This window comes from Silurus aristotelis (assembly GCF_946808225.1).
Source record: "Silurus aristotelis genome assembly, chromosome: 22".
NCBI classification, from domain to species: domain Eukaryota; kingdom Metazoa; phylum Chordata; class Actinopteri; order Siluriformes; family Siluridae; genus Silurus; species Silurus aristotelis.
This window is the reverse complement of record NC_139595.1, coordinates 1,727,980-1,750,764: the sequence shown is the minus strand read 5'-3', so window position 1 is coordinate 1,750,764 and position 22,785 is coordinate 1,727,980. Positions and strand designations below refer to the sequence as shown.

The 22,785-nt window shown below is 37.7% G+C and overlaps 1 protein-coding gene and 1 long non-coding RNA gene across 4 annotated transcripts; both read right to left on the bottom strand.

Moving 5' to 3' along the window:
* Positions 1-3,915: 3,915 nt before the first annotated feature.
* lhx8a (LIM homeobox 8a) lies at positions 3,916-13,528 on the bottom strand. Of its 3 annotated transcripts, none has more exons than XM_083524826.1 (8): positions 13,296-13,528; positions 12,117-12,260; positions 11,293-11,414; positions 9,819-10,039; positions 8,293-8,396; positions 7,999-8,094; positions 7,305-7,503; positions 3,916-4,409 (listed from the first exon to the last, which is right to left on the bottom strand). In XM_083524826.1, exons 1-8 carry the CDS (start codon positions 13,362-13,364, stop codon positions 4,336-4,338), a joined length of 1,029 nt encoding a protein of 342 aa, XP_083380952.1. In that variant the 5' UTR covers positions 13,365-13,528; the 3' UTR covers positions 3,916-4,335. The 3 variants fall into 3 exon arrangements, with proteins under 3 accessions (XP_083380952.1, XP_083380953.1, XP_083380954.1); XM_083524827.1 differs by having other exon boundaries at positions 7,320-7,503; positions 13,296-13,516; XM_083524828.1 differs by lacking the exon at positions 13,296-13,528 and adding an exon at positions 12,439-12,589.
* Positions 13,529-17,210: 3,682 nt separating this feature from the next.
* Positions 17,211-20,498, bottom strand: LOC310717144. The gene is made up of 3 exons (XR_014530748.1): positions 20,274-20,498; positions 17,777-17,847; positions 17,211-17,650 (listed from the first exon to the last, which is right to left on the bottom strand). It is a non-coding gene; the product is annotated as an uncharacterized lncRNA (long non-coding RNA).
* Positions 20,499-22,785: the final 2,287 nt, after the last annotated feature.

Genomic DNA, 22,785 nt, shown 5'->3' with positions numbered 1-22,785 from the left:
CGTATATAGTATTGACCTCATGGTGTATATTGGAATCTCCTCCACTGAATAAATTGAGAGACGTCTTTTGCTACATCATCAGAACAAATTCAGTTATAAATATACTTTATAGCAGGCAGTGTTTCACTCTAACCAGAAGAAAAAGAACAACAGGGGGCTCACCTGCAGTGTTCGGCCCCTAATAATACACACTCAGAACAATAATAGGTAGTATGAGTAAATGCAGAGTTAAAAAATTTAACACACACACACACACACACACACACACACACACACACACACACACACACACACACACAGGGGGTTTAAGTGCTCTCTTGATACAAGTAAAGCACAAAGCAACAAAATATAGGTGCTTTTTTTATTTAATTAAAAGTTTTTTTCCATTTGAGTAAAATAACATATTCGAGTTAATATTCTAATAACATTCTTGCATTGAGTGAAGAAAAACATGAGGGTAAAAATTGTGCACATCTGAGCAGAAGATTGGTGGCTGCTTTTTGGACCTCCAGTCTTCTGGAAAGATGTTCTTCTAGATTTTGTGTGCATTCAGCCATTAGGGCGTAAGTAAAAGTATTGATGTAGGATCCCAAAGATCTTCAATAGGGTTGAAGATGGGAGATCTTCCACTCTAAACGAGGTGAAGCAGATCTTCATGGTGCTGGCTTTGTGTACAGGGCCATTATCATGCTGGAACAGGTTTGGGGCTCGTAGTTCAAGTGAAGGAAAACATTTATGCTGCCACATCCAGACATCTTTGCGGTACCGTTTGGAGAACAAGCACACGTTTAAAGGGAAGGAACATTTACTCAGGCAGGTTCAGAGCCAAGTTCCTGCTCACCAGGACCATGGAGAAATGAAGGAACACTCTGAGTTTGTTTGTTGCAGTGTTATTAGTGTCACAAAAATGTCTTCTAAACTCTTACCCATAGTGGTGCAAACAAAAAAAACATCCTGTAACTGGAAATACCGTAAACGTGGAAAAAAAACATCCTGGTGCTGAGAGGACTGAGGAGAACAGATGGACCAGACGGAGCAGGCGGTGAGGCCATGGAATTTCTAAAGTTTTTTAGGCATTATTTATTTTTTATTATAATTTTTATTTTCTGTAAAGCTGCTTTGGGACGTCGTCTGTTGTTGAAGGTGGTATACAGGGGCGGAGCTACAGGGGAGCCACTCTAAAGCATCGCCATCCAAACCGGTGTCCCAATGTTTACAATAGAAATGTAGAATTTATTCATAATCAGTTTTCTCGACCAAATTACAACTTTTTCATTGTGATGAGAAAAAACCAACAGCAGCATATACCCATAAATAATGGCAAGAAATCTCGTCTTTCTATTAAAGTGTAGTCCAAACAAACGACTCTTATGAACTGCTTCGTTTCAGTGAATCAAACACATTTAATTCAACCAGCCTGATCACCATCACAAACTCATTACTTTATCTGGCTCGTTTGATGAATTGAAGCATTAGTATTAGTATATTTTATATATATACACATTTGCATGTTTTAATGACTAAAAAATAGTTTAGAATTCAGCTGTTAAAGTATGTTGTTCAATAGCTCGAGTCTTCAGATCGTCAGAATTTGACAAATGACGTCATTTGGTGGTTCATGTCGCACCAAATACTGTAATACATTTTATTTTTTTGAAATTATTTGCTGGTGATTTAAATGTGTTTTCTGTGTATTTGTTGTGTTTTTAACTCAAGTAAACCAGTATTGACATATTAAAGGCTTTGTATCTATATAAAATCATGTTTACTACTGGTTTTGGTTACACTATTGCTTAGTAAATTCAATTTGGCTTAAATTTAACCTCCCTACAGGTTTGCATAAAACTTAACACGAGTAAAATATCCCCCTAAACATCTAATCTAGTTTATGTCTTTACATTTCAGATGTCCAGTTCTGGTGTGGTCAGTCTTTATTACATTTGTTTGGACCAATATAAAAATCTGCCCCAGTGTGATGCCTCCTTATATCCACAAGAACCATGCAAGGATGCTTTAGTGTTGCCACCCCTCATAATTCTCCTGCCACCTCTTTGCCACCCCATGAATCATTTTCTACATTCGCCCCTGGGGTTATAGAAATAAAGATTTAATTGAAATAATCACCATCAAAACATGGTCCATCATTAAAAAAGAGCAGAAAAGCACAACAGGTGAATCCACGAGAAGCCATGGGCTGAAACAGCAACAGTCTTGAAAAGAACACCATCAGGGTGTACAGACGCCTCCTGCAGATCATCTTTCCACACTGTATCTTTTAGACTTGATCATTCAGGTTCAGACCAAATCTATCATCAGCCTCAAACCACTAATTGGCACCTGCTAATATCTGAACAGAGGCGTGCAATTTGGTACGTGTGCTGTATAAACACTACGACTACACGATACTGCTACAAGACCAAACACGAGCTCACACACACACACACACACACACACACACACACACACACACAATCCTCACACAACTTGAATCCATGTTCACAACAGCAATTTAGTGAGGGATAAGAATTTGCTTCAGAAGATTACGATGCAACTCAGTCATTCATCCAGAGCTAATCGTTTTCAGTAGCTAAAAGTGAGCTCTTCAAAATTGCTAGCATTCGATCAGTCAATTTGACCAAGCCCCGCCCACTTCCACAGATGCTGTTTGATTGAAACGGCGATCAACGAAACGTCTGCGCAAACACACGGGTTTTTCCTGCAAACTCCAGATTTCTAAGTTCCGTGTTCTTCCCACTGATCCAAGCGCATTTTTGTTAAATGCAGATTCAGGAATCAGCTTCTGGATATATTTTGAGAATGTAGTGCATTGTGAGCAATTTGGGACACAGCCCTAGAGATTACCCACATTTCCTTTATGGTTTAATACAACTCTGAAATGGTTAGGAGAAAAATTGTCAGGACATAAAAAGTAAATAAGCAAAATAAGCGTATGTTGTATAGTCCTTTGGTCCATGTAATTGGTGTTCATTCATTTTTTTTTTTTTTTCCACTAGTCATTAAATTGCACAAAGTCATTTATAAAATCTCACAGTACCGAATCTGTTCAATGCCCTAACGTGTACAATATTTCCGATCTCACATCTAATCTGTCTTTCCTTAGGTTGAAATGTCCACTCTATAAAATGGTTCTACTGATGCTGGATCTGTGATGATCACAAATGTTGAGCTCAGTAGCTCCTAGTTTTATAACTATAAAGACTGTATAAGACTGCAGAAAGAACATCACTTATAATCTTATACTCCAGTACTCATGTTAGTTCTCACTCTCCAGTGTTCTGTATTGTTGAAATATTTATGATCAAACTCTTGATGTCACCCAAATGAGGATGGGTTCCTCTTTTGAGTCTGGTTCCTCTCAAGGTTTCTTCCTCATAACATCTAAGGGAGTTTTTCCTTGCCACTGTCACCACGGTTGCTCATCAGGGATAAACACACACCATTCACCTTGATGTTTATTTCTGTAAAGCTGCTTTGAGACAATGTCTGTTGTGAAAAGCGCTATAGAAATAAATCTGACTTCTACAATTGACAAATTTACCGTGCCAGTTTTAAACCAAACATTTCTGTAGCGTGTAATTTCCACGTCTCTATAGACATTTGAATCCTGCTTCACAAATCAGTGTTGTTTTTCTCCTTAATTAATCAAAATGGTCTTTTTCTCGATGGCAAAATACGAGACGCCACAGCAGCAAGTTTAAAAAAATTACAAAATTTAGGGAAGACGAGAACTTTTATACACGAGAGACACAAAAGGAACATGTATGGGTCTCAAAACCAACCGTTTCCACACTTTACAGGATCTGTGGGTTTCAAGGAGAAAAAAATTATTAGCTTGCTTAGGAAAGCATCCAAACGTCGCATTTTGTGTGCACAATGAATGCAGTTACTCAAATCTCCAGTAGCATTGAACATTTTATTGGCATTTTGCTAAGATTCCAAACACCAAAATTCATCCACACACCAAAAAAAAAAAAAGCAGCTGTACATCGACAAAAACCAGGAACTAAGACTTCCATCATAAATTTATTTCAAAACAAAGTGCTCAGTCACATACAACAAATAAATTAAAGGTGATTGAATTCAACCGTTATATAGATATTTATATATTAAACAAAAACAAAAAACTTCAGCTGTTCACAAAGAACATCGAAAAGCTTTGTTTTCTTGGACCATCCTTCAGTAAACGCTCATGAACAGAGTTATGGGGGTTCGTGGTGCAAGACGCGGTTCGAACAGAGTGATGATAAAGTTCCTCATGCTTTCCTCTAGATTCTGACCTGATTGGTTGAGAGAGTGAAGTGGGCGGGGTTTCTTTCAGGCATGGCTGATTGGCAGCTGTGTCATCGAGTGGGGCAAAAGAGGCTGGAACACCAGCGACGGAGACTGGACTGGAGGGAGGAAATAGAAGACATAAGCACACGTTAAAAACATCATGAAGTGGGTAAAGGAAGAACAATTATTAGATTTACAGAGAACTGACAAAAAAAAAAAAGTTTGCTACAGTTGCTTTGGAAGGTGAGAAGATGCCTGAGGAATGGAGAAGGAGTGTGCTGGTACTGATCTTTAAGAATAAGGGAGATGTGCAGACCTGCAGGAACTACAGAGGAATAAAGTTGATCAGTCACACCATGAAGCTATGGGAAAGAGTAGTGGAAGCCAGGCTGAGAGAAGAGGTGACCATCTGTGAGCAGCAGGATGGTTTCATGCCGAGGAAGAGCACCACAGACGCATTATTTGCTTTGAGAATGTTGATGGAGAAGTATAGAGTCAAGTCAAGTCAAGAAGCTTTTATTGTCATTTCAACCATATATAGCTGATGCAGTACACAGTGAAATGAAACAACGTTCCTCCTGAACCCAGGTGCTACATAGAACAACATAAAACAAACAGTACAGAACAGAAGAACACAGGGCCGAGAACTAAGATCCTTGCCACATAAAGTGCATGTGTGCAGCTGGTGCAAACGGTGCAAAAGACAACACAAGACAGTGCAAGACAACACAGGACAATACACAATACACAAAATATAAAATAAAAAATAGAAATAGCTCCGCCAGTAAAACCTGTCGTAACAGAATAAGGTGCAGTGTAAACAGAAAAATGTAAACAGAATTTGTGCAGGACAGAAGAGAAGGACAGAGAAAGAGAAGGACAGAAGAAGTTGCATTGTGTGTGGATTTGGAGAAAGCGCACGACAGGGTGGAGAGAGGAGATGTGGTATTGTATGAGGAAGTCTGGTGTGTCAGAGAAGGTGTGAGTGTGGTGCAGGACATATGAAGACAGTGTGATGGAGAAGTGTGCAGTAGGAATGACAGGCTGGTTCAAGGTGGAGGTAGGACTGTGTCAGGGATCGGCTCTGAGCCCTTTCCTGTTTGCAGTGGTGATGGACAAGTTGAAGGACGAGGTCAGACAGGAGTCTCCATGGACTAGGAGATTTGTGACTGATATTGTGATTTGTGGTGACAGTAGGGAGCAGGTTAAGAGTCTGGAGAGGTGGAGATATGCGCTGGAGAGAAGGGGAATGACAGTCAGTAGGAATAAGACAGTACATGTGTGTGAATGAGAGGGAGGGCAGTGGAGGGGTGCGGTTGCAGGGAGAAGAGGTGGAAGAGGTGGAAAAGGTGGAGGAGTTCAAGGTACCTGGGGTCAACAGTGCAAAGTAATGGAGAGTGTGTAAGAGAAGTGAAGAAAAGAGTGCAGGCAGGGTGGAGTGGGTGGAGAAGAGTGATAGCAGGAGTGATTTGTGATAGAAGAGTATCTGTGAGAGTAAAAGGGAAAGTTTATAGGACTGTGGTGAGACCTGAGATGTTGTATGGATTAGAGACAGTGGCATTGAGTAAAAGACAGGAGGTGGAGCTGGAGGTAGCAGAGCTGAAGATGTTGAGATGTTCGTTGGGAGTGACGATGATGGACAGGATTAGAAATGAGTTAATTAGAGGGACAGTGCATGTAGGACGTTTTGGAGACAAGGTGAGGGAAGTGAGATTGAGATTGTTTGAACATGTGCAGAGGAGGGACATGGGGTATATCAGTAGGAGAATGCTGAGGATGGAGCCACCAGGAAGGAGGAAAAGAGGAAGACCAAGGAGGTGGTTTATGGATGTGGTGAGGGAAGACATGCAGGTAGTTGGTTTGGAAGAGGCAGATGAAAAGGACAGGGGGAGACAGTGGCTTTGGAGCTACAATTCCCATGAACAGGTTTGCACTCTAGTGTCCATCCGTGAACCTCAACAATGATGGAGCTGTAATGACTGAACATAGGCTCAATTTTGTGACTAGTTCCTCTCAAGGTTTCTTTATGAAGTCTCAGGGAGTTTTTCCCTTTGCCACAGTCTCGCTCATTAGGGATAAACTGATTGTTGATACTGATGTGTGATGGACTGAAAACCTAATATTTATAATATAAAGCAAGATTTCAAAATGGTACCAAAAAAAAATAAAAAATCTTTTTACAAACTGAGTCACTAAATTGTTTTTACAACATTAACAAACATATTTAATGTATTATTTTATATTCTAAATACAATTTTAAAAAATCTATTTTGAAGTGCATTATTTAAATATTAATAAAAAAAAAATCACAGTAGCTATAACAATAAACCCATTTGTTTCAAGTTGGCCAGTTACATTCCCAACAAATAATTCTACAAACTTAATAATCAATACTAATGTGATTTTCACAGCATAACATGGGCAAAAGTATTGGCACACTTGACTTTTCCAGGTCATATGTGGTTCTCAAACTGCAAATTTGGAGGCACACAACTGTCCAGGGCGTCTCTGGATGCTGGAGCATGACATTTTCCCTTCGCTAGATCAAAGCTCATTCCAGCATGACATTGCTCATGTGCACAAAATCAGCTCCATGCAGATCTGCTTTACAAGGTTTGGAAGTGTGCCAGATCTCCTGTTCTAGAGCTCCAACCCTATTAAACACCTTTAGGATGAATCTCAAATCTCCACAAATTAAAAATCTAGTGGAACATCTTACTGGAAGAATGGGAGGTTATTATAAGAGCATTCTTAATGTAGAAAACATATGTTGAAGTCAGATGTCCAAAAAATCTTAGCAGTTCTAATCAAAATAAATAAAAAGAGTGAGGTCAGTGTGTGAAAGCAATAAAAGCAGCTTGATTTCAGAACATTGGACAGTAAAGGAAATTGAGAATGAATTTAAATGAGAAAACGGGGAATTTTTTTTTCCCTCCATGTTTTATACCTCATGACTACGGATGGAACGTTATAAAATTTTTTTTAAAAACCTCACACACACACACACACACCAGGGTTGAACTGACCGTCCATGTACGAGTGCAGAGTGGTGAGCATGGGCGTGTCGACCGGAGTGAACGCAGTGTACTGCAGCTCCTCCATCAGAGGTGGGGAAAGTCTGCCCGGCTGCAGGGACGACACCGGAGCCGTGGACGAGTGGTTCGGACTCACGTGCTTCTTATGACGAGCTCGGCAGTTCTGAAACCAGACCTGAGGAAACCACAAACATGCGGAGGAATGAGATGGATTGCATTATGTATTCACATTTATGTAAAATGTCGGAAATGTACAGAAACAACGTAAGCACAAGGTACGAATCAAAAGCGGACAGAATTTCCTGCTTATTGATTACTAAAGCATGGAAAACTAAATCTCCAAATATGACCTTCATACACAAACAATACACATCCATAATTATTAATTTAACCCATAGTACATATATATTACACTTGTGTATTATATTGTGTGTTTTTAAATATTATAAATAAACTATAAATACCAAACTTATTTAGACAAATTATTCCAATTGGTCATTAAAATGTTTTTATTTTTATGTATGTAAATTGTAGCATCAGACAAAATTACCTTTATTGATTCCAACATGAAGAAAGAAAATATTAGGAGAAACTGGCAGAAATAAACACGACTCATCATAAAATGAAGCCTTGTTAGTATTTATTTTTAACCAAAATTTTATCCGTGTACCTGAATAACTCGGCGGCTGAGGCCGGTTCTCTCAGCCAGCTTCTGCAGCGTCTGGGCGTCTGGGTTGTTGTCCTGAGCAAACTGAGCCTGCATTACCTACACACACACACACACACAGGCTTAGAACATAATGACAGAATGAATGTACGATATTTTGTTTTGCAACACTGACAAGTATTTAGAATAACAAAGGAGAAATTCAGTGCTAATAAATTATATATAAAAAACGCCAAACTCACTGAATCCTAAAACACTATTTTAAGTAATTCGAGTTTACAGAACATGAGCTCGAACCTGCAGCTGGTCGGCTGTGAAGCTCGTCCTCGCTCTCTTCGCAGGCTTGGGCTGGTTCACTTCCTGTTCTGAAGGTACAGCTCCTTCTACATTCACTCCTTTTCCTGGATGGAAGTGTGAAATCGGTGTTAAATGACTTAAGGCAACAAATAGGCTATAAAAAAAAAAAAACGAGTGATATTTGAAAAGTACATGGCAGGAAAAAAAAGTTTAGATTTCACAATATTTAAACAAACCTCGATTTACACTTATTTTAAAATTTATATATATAAAAACAAGCCATCAATTAAAAATAACTTTCAAACTTTTAAGAAAACACACGAGACTTAAATTCACATTTTCCCTTGAAATTATGATGTAGCTTCTCTATATATTTCTCCAATTCTTCTTGCTTCAGAGCACCAGAACTACAACACAACTCGCATCGGTATTTAAATGCATGTGCAAAAACAAATGTGCAAAGTATATTTCTTTTTCCATGTATTATTTATTACACTGCCACCATTTCTACACACTCTCCCTCACTAAACATGTATAAAAGATCTAAATACTGCACACCAGTATATATTTTTCTTTCGTAATTTACATATTGTACCTCAAACTCAGCTTGTGTGACCACAAATAAATATAAATTCCTTGTGTGTGCAAGAAGAAGTCGTCAGCAGACTTCTCGACTCATGCCAATTCTTTACGTCGCATTCAGAAGGTGGATTGAGTCATTACGCATCAGAGCGTCGGGGATTCATATCAAATATAACATGACTGAGAATCAGAATTTCCTGACCATCAAATGCAAACTTTCACAAACAGAAACATGCCGTTTATTACAAAAGTTCAACTAAAAGTTGTAGCACATTTTATATCACAGATCAAATCCATCTGCATGGTTCTCGAGTTTAACCCTCCACAGTAACCTTGTGGATCTCATGGTTATTTAATTCCATCACAGAAGTTTCTTAAAGAATATTTAATCTGCAAAAGGTTTGGCTGAAGTTCAGCAATTTCGAATGAACCAACATTAAGAGAGTTTATGTTCATATCAACCATAGCTTTTTGTTGAAAAATAAAACATACAAGATTTAAGAAGCCTTGGGGCAAAAACAGTTCACCACCAGGAACTCAAATTCAACAGATTTCATCTAATGTAAGAGATTCTACTCAAATTGAGAATTTGATTCTGAACTATTTATCAAACTGGAACAATCATTTCAGGTGCTTGAATTCATCCCTGGTTTCTAAGTCAATTGTTGCTTTAATATTGTAAAAATAATGTTAGGGGGAAAATGTGATTTCTGAATTTGAGGATCTGGGAAGATATGAAGTCATCAGTAATCCTGTTCCTCTGTGTTTCATAAACATCTATTCAGATCCTTTAAACCAGCCATTAAAGATGTTCCAAACCACACAGGACTTGAACATCTTGTTCTACTGGAGAAAAAGTTCAGGTCCTACAGAACTCATGACCATTGTGTGGTCTACTGGATACGATCAGATTAAATCAGCGAGTGTGAGCGAGAAGGTCTAACCGTTCTCCATGGCACGTTTTAGGTTGTCCAGCATGCGGTCGTAGTGCACACGGCAGAGCACTCTCTCGTCTACCAGAGCAAACTCCTCTCCTGTAGACAGCTGCCGCTTGCAGGAGAAGCAGGCGAAGCAGGCCAGGTGGTAGGTGTTCCCTTTGGCTCGGCGAACCCAGTCGTTGGAGTGGATGTTCCTGCCGCAGTGAGCGCAGCGGGTCCCATATTTCCTGAAGAAATACATTAAAAAAATAAAAATACTAAAAATGAAGGAGGCTGAATACAGAACACTGAAGTGAACAGATGAACGACCTCACAGTTAAATTCATTTTATTCCAACAACTAATCTGAAACACCACATTTATGTATTTACTTCATTTTTCAATGCTAGAATTTTTTTTTCCCCAGAAGAGTTACTGAAAAACAACCACACCACAATCTTATTTTAATTTAGCCAAAATCATCATCATGAGATCCACCAGCAGTAAAAACCCCATTAAATCAACAGATCAGAAATAAATCGAGGGATAAAGAAGGAACATTTAATCGCCTCATACCCAAATGAAGCTCAAGCAGCAGTAATCATTTGGAGAAACGACACATGATCTTGTTTGTGTGCCACAAAAAAAAAAAAACATTTCAGTGCATGTCGACATTTAAAAGGAATGAAGATGCAACAATGATGGAACTATAATGAGTTGAGGATGAGTTTCCCTCTGACCACCATCAATCATTAGGGATAGAAAAAAAAAATTTACCGGTCTGATTAATACATATTAAATTTCTATTTCTGTGAAGCTGCTTCAGGACAATGTCCATTGTTGAAAGTGCTAAATAAAACTTAATTAGGATGAGAACATCTGCAACAAGAACCCAGAGTTTTTATGCCTTTATATATTATAGAATATGAAATGCAATATTTAATATAATATTTTAATACAAAAAAAAGCCTTGAGCACATGAGGTAAAAGAAAACATGACATGAGAGAACATGCCTCTAAATATAAATGATGGAACCCAGAAGATGCAAATGTGAGATTTCTATAGAAAATGTTGTGATTTAAAGTCACAGATGTGGCAACCATTTTTGATTAGAATTTATGATGCACGTGGTGTTTTACAGCAGAAAAAAGCAGGAAGTGGAAATTATCAAATCAGAAACTGAGTAATAGTAAAACCTATTAATATTCATCTTTATGAACAGTGAGTTCTGAGTGAGCAGTGGTGAGAAGGTCCGTGTGTAAAAGTCATCACTGATCTGGTGATAAATCAGTACTTCATAATTACTGAGTGCTTCATAAGTATTATTTAGTCCAACTATAAAAATAAAATACTAACTTCGGAGAACAGTCCAACAACGACGAGCAACCAGGGATTTCCCTTTTCTTCTTTTTGAAATACTGACGCCAAAAAACAAAACAATAATAAAAAAAAAAATTAATACCCAATGAGCGGGATTTTAATAAATGAAACTCAGTTTTACCTGAAATAATCGAGTTTACAGAAAATCTCTTTCTCTTTGATGTAGCAGCTGATGTGGCGTCCGAGAGACGTCTGGCACACGCTGCACGACAGACAGCGCACGTGCCAGCACATGTCGTTTACCTGCAAGCACCAAAAGCCAAACAAAAAAAAAAAACCGTGAGCGAATCATTTTACATCCAAACCCTCACTCACACTCACACACACACACACACCTTTTATACTCTGTATAAAAACACACCTTTTATACTCCATAAAAACACACACTGACGCGCGCACGCACGTGCCAAACGCAATCCAAATACAGCCACGAGCCACAATTGACGAGCCGAGCTAATTAAGCTAGTGTTCATTAGCACACCAAACACCAGGGTTCTAAAGACAATAATTAATAATAATAATAATAATAATAATAATAAAACTGGACGCAAGTCTGGAGATTGTAGACTGTATATTAGAACCATTTTTGTAGAATGTAATTAATATTCATGGAGACCTGATTTAATTCTTAACGCTTTCATTTTGTGATATTTACCTTATCAATATTACATATCCATCTAAAGATTGAATACATATCTATTCTGTATCGGGGTTTTATTATTCACACGACTTGTTTTTGTCTGAGAAATATATTTATTTATTTATTTATTTATTTCTCAGACAAAAACAAGTATATATAAAGGAAAGTTTTTAACGCTTTGTTTAGATGTGAAAAACAGCCTGGTGGTAACAGCTGACCAAAATATAAATGATTGTATATAATACATTAATATATAATTTTGTATGTGTGTGTGTGTGTGTGTGTGTGTGCGCGCGCCTCCTCACCTTGAGCAGGTATTTGTCCACTATTTCCATGCCGCAGCTCGTGCAGATGGCTTTCTCAGTCATGGCATGGGGAGAAGACACGGTGGGCGACGAGACAGAAGACGACGGACACGACACTTCTTCCAAAATGTCTTGAGTTGAGCTCTGGAGAGATGAAAATATGTAGTAGAAAATTGTAAAAAAAAAAATAAAACAAAAACACAAACAAAAACAGCTGTGCGTATTTTGAAAGACACGCATAATATTTGCGACCTAAATAAATCGCTCTAAAAAAGCACAAATATTTTGTTTAGTCAGTTAATGAATTAGTTTGTTTAATTACCAGAATGTTTTCCTCCTGCAGGAGTGTGTGCGCTTCGCAGTTTTGCGGCATTACGACCAGCACAAGTGTGCAGACGCGTCAACCGGAGAGTCGCGCGCTCCGAGCCGCCGCCCTTTTAACCTCTGCGGCCGCCCCGTTAATAACCATGGCAACGGGCACGGTGCAAAAGATAATACCCCCCCCCCCCCCCATCCTACCTTCACCACCACCACCCCTGAAATTATCACCCCCCCCCCCACACACACACACACACACACACACACACACGAGGCTCTTGAATTAATAACAGCACTCTTTCTCCTCCTTTTCCACATGAACGCGCGCCAAACAGCTTTCAATTGACATTGAGAAATAAAGCCTTGTACATTTAAAAACAATAAAAAAAAAATAAAAAAAACCGAGCATGAGGAACACCAGGCTTTAGATGTTCCACTGCATGTGGAAATCAAAGCCGAGCAGACTGCAGCACAGCTGAAGGTGATGATGTCGGGAGAAGAAAACAGGCTCCAGGCGTTAATTAGTTTTCCTTCTAAAACCTGGAAAGGATTTGACCGATTTGCAGAAATGTCAAAATAATAAATACATAAATAAATAAGTGTCTTCAGGTCCTTTAGACGTGTTTGCAAACCAAAGTCTTAAATAAAGCAATCTCATTCGAGACTTTTGGTGGTGTTTATCTCCGTAAATGCTGAATGAGGAATAAGAGGTAATCCAATATTTGGGATTAAAAAACAAAACAAAAAAAAAAAGGAATGAAACTTGAAAAAAGTAAAAGCGAAACTTCTCCACAGTCACTCAGACCAGGAGAAACAGCTCAAGCATCATCCGGATTTTTCACTGCGGTTGTTCACACTTACTTTGCTCTCGGTTCCCGACTTGAAGTCCTCCACGCCGGGGCACAGCGTCTGCTCATCTTTCCAGTACATGATGAGGAAGCCTTTGCAGATTCAGGCTGCTGAAGGTCGCATTACTGCAGCTGCTCCATGAGCGCGTCTACACCACCATTTAACCGCAACTTTACTTTGGGAGGAACTTTTTTTTCCGGGGCTTTTTCCCCCCCATGGCCGCACCTCCTTTGCACATTTACACACGCCTATTATTCAGACAAGGACAAAAAAAAACAAAAAAAAAACACGAATATACAAATGAACCATCTTCAGATTCGCCAAGATTTCATTTACATCTATTTTCGGCTTTTTTTTCTCCATGCATGTGTAGGAGCTGAACATTGAACTTGAAGAAGAAAAAATAGAATTTTTGAAATAATGAATAACAAACTGAATTATTTACGACCATTAAAAAAATAAAATTTTATAGCTATTTAGTGACATTAACCCCCCAAAATAACCACATAACCCAGTACTTGGAATTGTCAGGAAAAAATAAGTAATATATATTTTTTTATGTTCATGCTGAAGAAAAAAAAGCCTCTTGTCTCCTGGCTGAAGTCTGATAGAATGAGGATCTGATTGAGTTTGGGGTCTTTACAGCTGTCGTCGTTTTCACTTCTTTAAATAAAAAAAGAAATCGGCAAATTGGATGAACGTGATGCCATGGGGTAGATTTCCTTCCTGCCCTCCAGCACCTGAGTTTGTTTAGCATTAAACACGGATTGCAAGCACGAAAAGCTTCAGTATAATCTGAAGGAGAAGAATGAAGACTTCCTTCATTAAAGACAAATCTGTTGACTTCTGTATATAAGCGCGCGCTTAAATTTTGTGTCGATTGATTTACAATTTCTTGATTTATACTTACAAATTGTATGCATTCATCATAAATTAAAATCTCGTAAAAAACCCAATCGATATCTAAAATGATCAGATTTTATATTTTGCACATCTTATTTATCGTTCCCAATAGATTTTTAGGATTTTTTTTTTCTTTATAAAAAATTGTAGGCTTTTTTTAATGTTAAATTGTAAAACATAAGGTTATTGTGAAAATAATTATTCACTTGAAATAAACGCTGTTTTTTATGTGAAGTAACAAAAAAACATTAATGTATAAACGAAAAGGAAAATCTTTATAAAAAATAAATTCATATAAAATTCTATTATGCATCTAATATTGAACTGATAACAGTATTTAAGAATATCTTATTGGTTCAGATAATTTTTTATACATATACATTTTACTGTTAATTTTATATAATCATTTATTAAAAATGAATTTAAAATATAACTATATATATATATTATACACGAATAAAAGTATGGGTTTGCTACTTTTTATGTTGGGAAAATTATACTTTCAGATAAATTAAAAAAGGTACATTATATTTATTTATTTGTTTTAGTTTTTTTTTTTAGATTTTTGAAGTCAAAGGGCAAAATCTATTCCATAACATAAGTGTGTCGTCAGAGAAAAACAAGACCTCACTATATAAAAATATATTTTTTTTTAATTTCAAGAAAAAAATTTACATTTAATTTGTTTTGATTTTTTTATAAAAAAAAAAAAAAAAAAGTCAATGCTTTGGAATTATTATTATTATTTTTTTTTTTTTACTTTTTTTTAGGGCTGCTTTTTCCTGTGTGATATAGATGCAGTCTTGACTGGAACCAATTTATAATAGCTCTCTTCTTTTCCTACTTTAGAAACCCACAGGCCAGTGTGGATGATGTGCATCAATATTGCATTTCACTGAAGAAAAAACACACGTCCTGAAGTATATACGTCAATAAAGGGGAATGGGGAAGTTATGTGAGGTACACGGGCACATAAACAAGAGCAGTATTGTCTGAAACTGGGGAAAAGTCAAGCATATGTCACTAGAGTCGTTGTTCAGCAGCCTGGACTCTACAGGTTCTTGTACGGTGTCCTCAGATTTCATGCTGAAGTGTTGTGTGTTTTATCTGCCGAGATGCTAAAAGATAAACTACAGCCGGTGATGACGGCGTTTCCAAAGATGGTGACATCACGTCATGAGTTTAATAGTGAAATACTGGGCCAGGACATTGTGGTCACATCACGGCCTGTAACATCTTGTTTCACATTGTCGACAAATGGACAATTTTTATCAAATCCCATACAACACACATTTACTATTTGGGCAAAAGTACTGGGACGCCTCACTTTTCCAGCCTTAATGGTTCTTTGATTAAGAACCACATTATGTATGTTAATGAAACTCCCACAAAGTCAAAACACACATTTGTATAGGAGGTATTTGGATGCTGGAGCATGAAATTATTAGTTCACTTGCAATAGGAAACCCGAACCTGTTCCAGCATGACAATACCCCTGTGCACAAAGCCAGCTTTATGAAGGTCTGCTCTATATGGGATGGAAGATCTTGAGTGGCCTACTATAGAGCTCTGACCTCAACAAGGCCAATAATAAATACATGTAAAAATAGATAGATAGATAGATAGATAGATAGATAGATAGATAGATAGATAGATAGATAGATAGATAGATAGATAGATAGATAGATAGATAGATAGATAGATAGATAGATAGATAGATAGATAGATAGATAGATTAATGATAAAACAATAATTCCAGATAAAGCCCCTGTGAAAAGCAGTGGGAAAAGCTCAGCCACTCTGGTTTTTTCTTTCCCAGATGTTCATCGTTCATTCATAAGGTTTTTGGAAAGCTAGAAGTGGGGGAGTGGTTGTAGTCATGTAACTCAACACTGAGGGTCTGGGAGGTGAGGGGTCTCAGAGCTCCAGAGCTCCAGCAAATGCGCTGTGACAGGTCGATGTGGGGAACGCTGTGCTTATGTTTCCTGAAACCTGCACTGAAGCTGGATGCCAGAGGAAAAGGAACAAAAAAAACTCAAAAACAAACGCAAACTACATTCTCCTCACACAACTATGCCACGTCAAAGCTGGAACACAGTCGCCAATCATCTACAGTCACGAATTTTCACTTCATCATTATTCAGGAAATAGGTCTCAAAATATCTGATGCTCTTGACCTTTTTTGATAATCATTTATAATTTGAACCTACCTGAGTTCAGGTTAACAATAATTTGTTAAATTATCATATGAAGTAGATTCTAAATGTGTATTAAATCATAATCTGAATAAATCAGATTAAAAACAAATAAAAATGTTTTCTTTTTTTATTTATAATCTGAAATTAGGTCATTTTCAGATTGTATTCCTCCATCTGATTATTCCTCATATCAATTCCATTTGCTTGAGTTTTCTTGAACAACAAATGTGGTAAATCTTGAAACTAATTAATCATAATCTGAGGTGGATGAGGTAGATTATTAAGGTAAACTCAGAAGAGGCGGATTTGAATGTTGTAATCTGAGGTAGATTATGCACTTGTTTTATTCAGAGTGTAAATTGATATGTTTGTTATACTCTGAGGTACATTTCTTTATTCAGCTTGTGAGGTAGATTTTTGATAAGAAAAAGAAAGGTAGATTATTTAATCTAAGGTAGATTATTGATAAAGTCTACCTCAGATTAAACAAATCTCTCAAAATCTTCTTTATAATAATCTGAGGTAAATTATGTCTCGGTTTAAAATTATCATTTGAAGTACATTTTTGAAGGATTTTGAAAACTGAGGTAAATCTCACACGTGAGGTAAATTTACAAAATCTCTAAACTAAGTTAGATGACCAGGTAAATGAAGATTATTTTGAAATGATTTGAAGTAGATTAAGATTTTCACATGAGGTAGATTATCGTTTGGTGAAACTAGAACATAATGTAGATTATCTTTTTAAAACATCATAATCTGAGGTAGTTTACAGAATCCAATTAACATATTTTTTATATTTTACAGAATCATAACCTGAGGTAGATTAAGGTTAATTAAATTTTTTCTGTGTGGTAAAGTATGGATTTTATTTTCAAATAATCATTTAAGGTGATGATTTTTTTTTTATTATTATTGTAAAAACTCTTAAAAGATTTCATGCAGAACCCTACATGTGGAGTATTTCTCTCATGAAGATGAGTGTTTAAGATGTCAAGAGCCCTCAAACCTTCAAGGGACCTCTGGAGAACCCTTTTATATAAAAGATTATCATGTGTTTATTAAATAAAATTGGTTTTGGGGATCAGATTTACAGATCTGAAGCATCGCGTTCGTCCACCTGAAGAAAGATGAGGACTTCATTTGGGTGCTTTTGCGTGTCAAGAGGCCACCAGCGTTAGATCCCATCAACATCCTTGTGGAAAAGGAAATGGAGCCGATGACAGCTTTTCATAGAGCGGCAGCCACCGAGCCGCTGCTATCATGCTAGTGACAGGAAACAGATTATTCTGACATGGAAGTTGTAGCAAAAACACACCCACATCAGCCTGGAAGCTCACCAAGTCTCAATGCTAACGCGGCCTTTTGTTTCGGCGCCGCCGAGAAGTTTACCTAACAGTGACGACTCCTCACTTCCGGACGTTTCCTCAGATGACGTCGCTAGCTTGCACTGCTTCCACCACCTTTATCCGTAAAGCAGATTATTAATTCAACAATCTGAAGAAAAGTTCACACAGAGCTCTGAGAAGACTTTGCGTCCTTTTGGGAATCTCTTTGACCAGAGGATGCCGTCTAGACGTGGGGCTTTGAATATCACTTTAGTTATCGTCTAACTTAACCCTTAATGATTCTCGCTCTGATCTTTGACCCTTTCCTGCACAGAGCTAGCTCGCTCTGCTTGCTTTTCTCTCTCTCTCTTGGGACTCAGTGGTGCAAAGCCCTGAGGGAAGGAAACGTCCTGGATGTGAGTGGCAACCTCCAGATCCTTTCATCTGTCCAGTCTTGAGTCATTAGAGTCAGGGAATAATAATCTCAGTATTTGATTCTTTGAACAAGCAACACTGATTGTTCTATCACACTGAGGGAACTTGGCAGCCAGCTAACATGAGCTAATCTGGCAGGATTTTTTTTTTATTTCTTTTTGCATATGTTGAATGTTTATAGCAGGATGTTTGGGTTTTAGTAAAGGTTATACTCCTAAATGTTTCTTCCTTTCACTGATAATTTGGAGCTAGCTGTTAGCTTACCTGAGTCAAATTCATAAATGTCTGTCAGGTATAAAGATAATAATAGTTAATATACTATGAATATAAGCTAGTTGGCTATGTCCATAATCTTCAGTGATAATGTTAGCTAGCTGGCTAATATAAGCTAACATTACAGAATTACTATAAAAATTTTTAGGCTATATTCATAAATATTATCTGTGCTAGCTAACTTGCTTATAGCTAAGGTTAGATCAGTTTAGTTAAGGTTCACATGATTACTGTAAGGCTTTTTTAGTTAATATCCGATGCTAATGTTGCAGGCTGAAAAATATCATCTTATTTAAAGCCTTCTCAAAGTATAACCTCAAGTTATGAACCTGAAACGAGTTTTTCATGGAGGATTGGTGTGATCTTGAGCACCAGCAGTATTTTTCCCCTAAAAGTGTAGCACATGCCTTTGTTTTGGTGAACTACATTACATAACGTTTCCATACAGGCTCTCTAAAGCAGGGGTTGCCAACCTATTGTTCACCATGGACAAGTTCGGATTGAAAATATTCTCTCCAACTGGCTGGTGGGATGTGTGTGTTCTACAATGGTTTTTCCATTGGAAATAATTCAACAGTTTCAGACTCCTGAAACTTCAGTCTGCCAGGTGCTTATTTGTACAATGTTAGGGGTTTTATTGACTTCTTAGCTGATGTATCTCCACAAATTACACACATGGAACTTAAAGCATGTGACCTGCCTGTAGAGACGATACCATATGTTAGATACAAGTCGTATTTGTGTTGGATGTGTGTTCAGCGGTGGACAGTAATGAATTTAATGTAATTTATTATTGTACTTAAGTAGATTTTTAGCGTGTCTGTATTTAACTGAAGTATTTCCATTTGGGAGACTTTAACTTTAATTTCACTAGTCAAATATTTGACTTTTCACTCAACTACATTTTGTAAAATCAGTCGATCCTTTTTAAATTTATGAGGATAAAAACGTAACTGGATCAATCAGGATCGAGCGCACGCTCTGTTTTACACATCGGCGCATGGTGCATCTACTGATCACCAACATACAGTTCAGCATCAGTTCAACAAGCAGAACATTCAGAGAGGAATAAACGACGAAGAATCTCCAGACTCGAACTCACCACAACACACGTGACCTCGTTTACGTGATTTTTTTTAAGTAGTTAAAAAGAAGGTTTTGTGCTTATGATAATTTGAATTGATATCAATCAGTGTTTGACTCGTTAAAGGCTCATTAACTCATTAGAGTCTTTTCACATAAACTGAGTTCATTAAGTAAAGAGTCTTGTGATAAAAATGATAATAGGAACATTATAGCCTAATAAATAATAGAACTTTGGATACTTAAGTACATTTGAAAGCAAAAACTTGGAAATGGTGTTTTCTGAAATGGCCTTGTGTGTACATTTGGATAGTGACTCTCAATAAGCAACATATACAACAAATAATACAGTGTAATATATATTGATATTATCCTCAAAACATATTTTTGACCCGGTAGCAACTCTACCACGGCCCGCTTCTGGGTCATGACTTGGTGATTGGGGACCTCTGTACTAAAGTCTCCATATATCTGTGAACAATATCAGTTTTCTAAACTACAAATAAATGAGCTGAAATCCCCCCCCCCACCAAAAAAAAACGTCTTCAGGCCTCTGCACTACCTCACTGAGAATACTTTTCACATCGCTCTCATGCAAAAGCGAATACTCAGACTACTCCGGATTTGCCACAAAAACGTTGCAACATGCCAAAGCAAACATTCATAGTCATAATGGGAGTCTGGCTGTACACTGTGTGTATGTGTTTGTGTGTGTGTGTGTGTGTGTAAATTGGAACGAAATCATGTAGATAAGTGAAGTTTACACATACTTGTTCGCCTCTCCATTCCCCGGTTTTGAAAGGTGCGAACACGTCACGAGCCAAAAGACCTGAAAAGGCGCCTTTTTACGCCAAGGCAGGCGTGAAGCGGCCGTGTTGACAGTCATCCTCTCGAAATTGTTCCAGCTGGTGCAATGTGGGAGAGGAAAACTAAAGTTTCTACACCTGTCCCAGAATCCTGTTCACCTCAGTGCTGCTGTATGGAACTGCCGAGCACATGACATCACCTTGCATGGAAACACACACCTGCCAACACACACGAGAGACTTCTGGGAGAGTCCCAAACTTTCCTCAAAATCAACTACTCATTTCTTTTTTAAATCTAGACAAATACCTAATTAACGTCTAGACGTAAGAGAGTTTTTATTAAGGTAATTGTTGTTTTTTTGGCTTGCAGGACAACCAATCCACGCCCATTCAACTGCATTCTTACGGTTCATTACAGTACATTATTTTATCTCTAAGACAGCACTGGAATTCTTAAATCTTTTTGGTTTAAAGGTGTTGATCAACTGACCTTAACATCAGCTCGGACAGTAGTGCAGCTGGAGAGGTTTTTATATATATATATATATATATAAATATATATATATATATAATTCCCCTTTTTCTAATATGCTATGGTTTCCATAGTAACAGCTCTTTCATAAATGAACAATCATTTTATTTAACGAAGCAAGTCATTGATTATAATGAAGGTTTTTTTTTTTGTATTAACATCCAATAGTAGAATTTCATCTATTCTATCTTTTGGAACCTCCATCCTGTGGATTTTTAAAACAGACCATTTCATGGCCAACAGACTGTGAGTATCCTTTAATCATCACTCTATATGAGTCACAATTCTTGCTCTGGTGTGTAAATAAAATCAGTAGAGTTTCATCATATCACTGTCAGGTCGTGCATTTCACTCCGAGGCCTTCAGTGGTGCCCTTCATGAACCGATCCACCTCTTAATACCATCATTATGACGCCACGTCTATAGAAACAATATTATATTAATATTATAGAGAAGAGCAGTAGAACAGAGAGCTGCATCACACACAGGAATCTCATACAGCGAGAATGAATGTCATCACTAAAGCAAGAAACCCAATGAACACAATTCAACACGTCTCCTTTCACTGTAGCCGCAACTGCACCTCCCAAATACATCATCTCCAGCAGAAGCATCGATATTCACCTCATCAAATGAGCCTATGTTTGCCGTGCATTTTCTTTCTGCATTTTCATGCAATTTTTCAGGGCGTTGTGGTTTTCCTGAAATGTTTAAATGAATGTTCAAATTCTAAAGGAAAGAAAACACAAAAGTATAAATGTTCTTGAAGCATCTGTTTTGAACTGTTTTAGTCGACGTTTCCTCATGATGTCCAACTTTTATTGAAAAGTCCATCTTGTAAACGTCCTTGTAAGTGTATCTGCGACCAAATAAATTTTTTATTCTCTGCCATTTAATGTGGATTGAATTATTTTACATGAATAAATTTGAGCTTGTGCAGTTTGCTACAGATGCGGTTTGTGAGCTTTGACTAGTGCACTCTCTGACCAGCCAATCAAAGAACCTATAGAGTTTAGGCCAGCTGAGAAGGCCTTGCTGACCCTGATGGCCTACCATTATGTTATAAGTAAAACGTAAAACGTTACAGCTTGCAGAATAGTAGACGCATGAAGTGAATGTGAGAGAACATATAGAAGGGTAAGTGGTAGCTTAGTGGTTAGGGTATTGGACTTCGAATCCAAGATCCATTAGTTTTAATTGCTGCAACTCTTGGGCCCCGGAGCAAGGCCCCTAACCTCATAGCTGCTCAGTCGTATGAATATGAAGAAATGTCTGTTTTTTATTACATAAGGCTGCGAGCTTTAGCTCAAAATAAGTAATTAGTAAAATAAGTAAACTTCTCTTTAAAGGATTTACTTTGCTCTTAAAAACAACGAGAGCTACAAAATGACCAGCAGTAGCAAAATCTAAAATGTGCAACGGAACGTCATGACAAAGGCTGATTTAACCGTGAAACTGCTTTATACTGGGCTTGATTGACCTTTCGACTTTTGTACACACCTTATCTTAGGTTTTAATAAGCATCTGGTATAATGGCACGTTATTTATTCCAAACAAATCGCTGCAAATCTAAAAAAAAAAACAACTCAGTCATCTAACGACAGCAGTGACGACTCGCTCTCGTAAACCCTTCAGAGAATCCCTGTGCGGTCTCAGCGAATGAATAGGGTTAATTTTTATAAATTCCCATCACCCCGTGATAGGCATAAAAGCCTCTTCAAATGAAGGAAACCAATCTTCTAGTGATCGGAGTAGCCCGAGCAAGGGAGCGTATGCACGAGACTTCCCCCATCTCCCAGCCTCGCCGCCTGATGCTCGCTCTTCATGCTGGGCCTCTAATTATTTCATCGTGTAGCAGGAAATCCTACCAGACCTACATAAACAGTGCTGGGAGGGGGGGTTCGGGGGGTTATACCTCTACAACACAGCGCTGGTGACATCTGA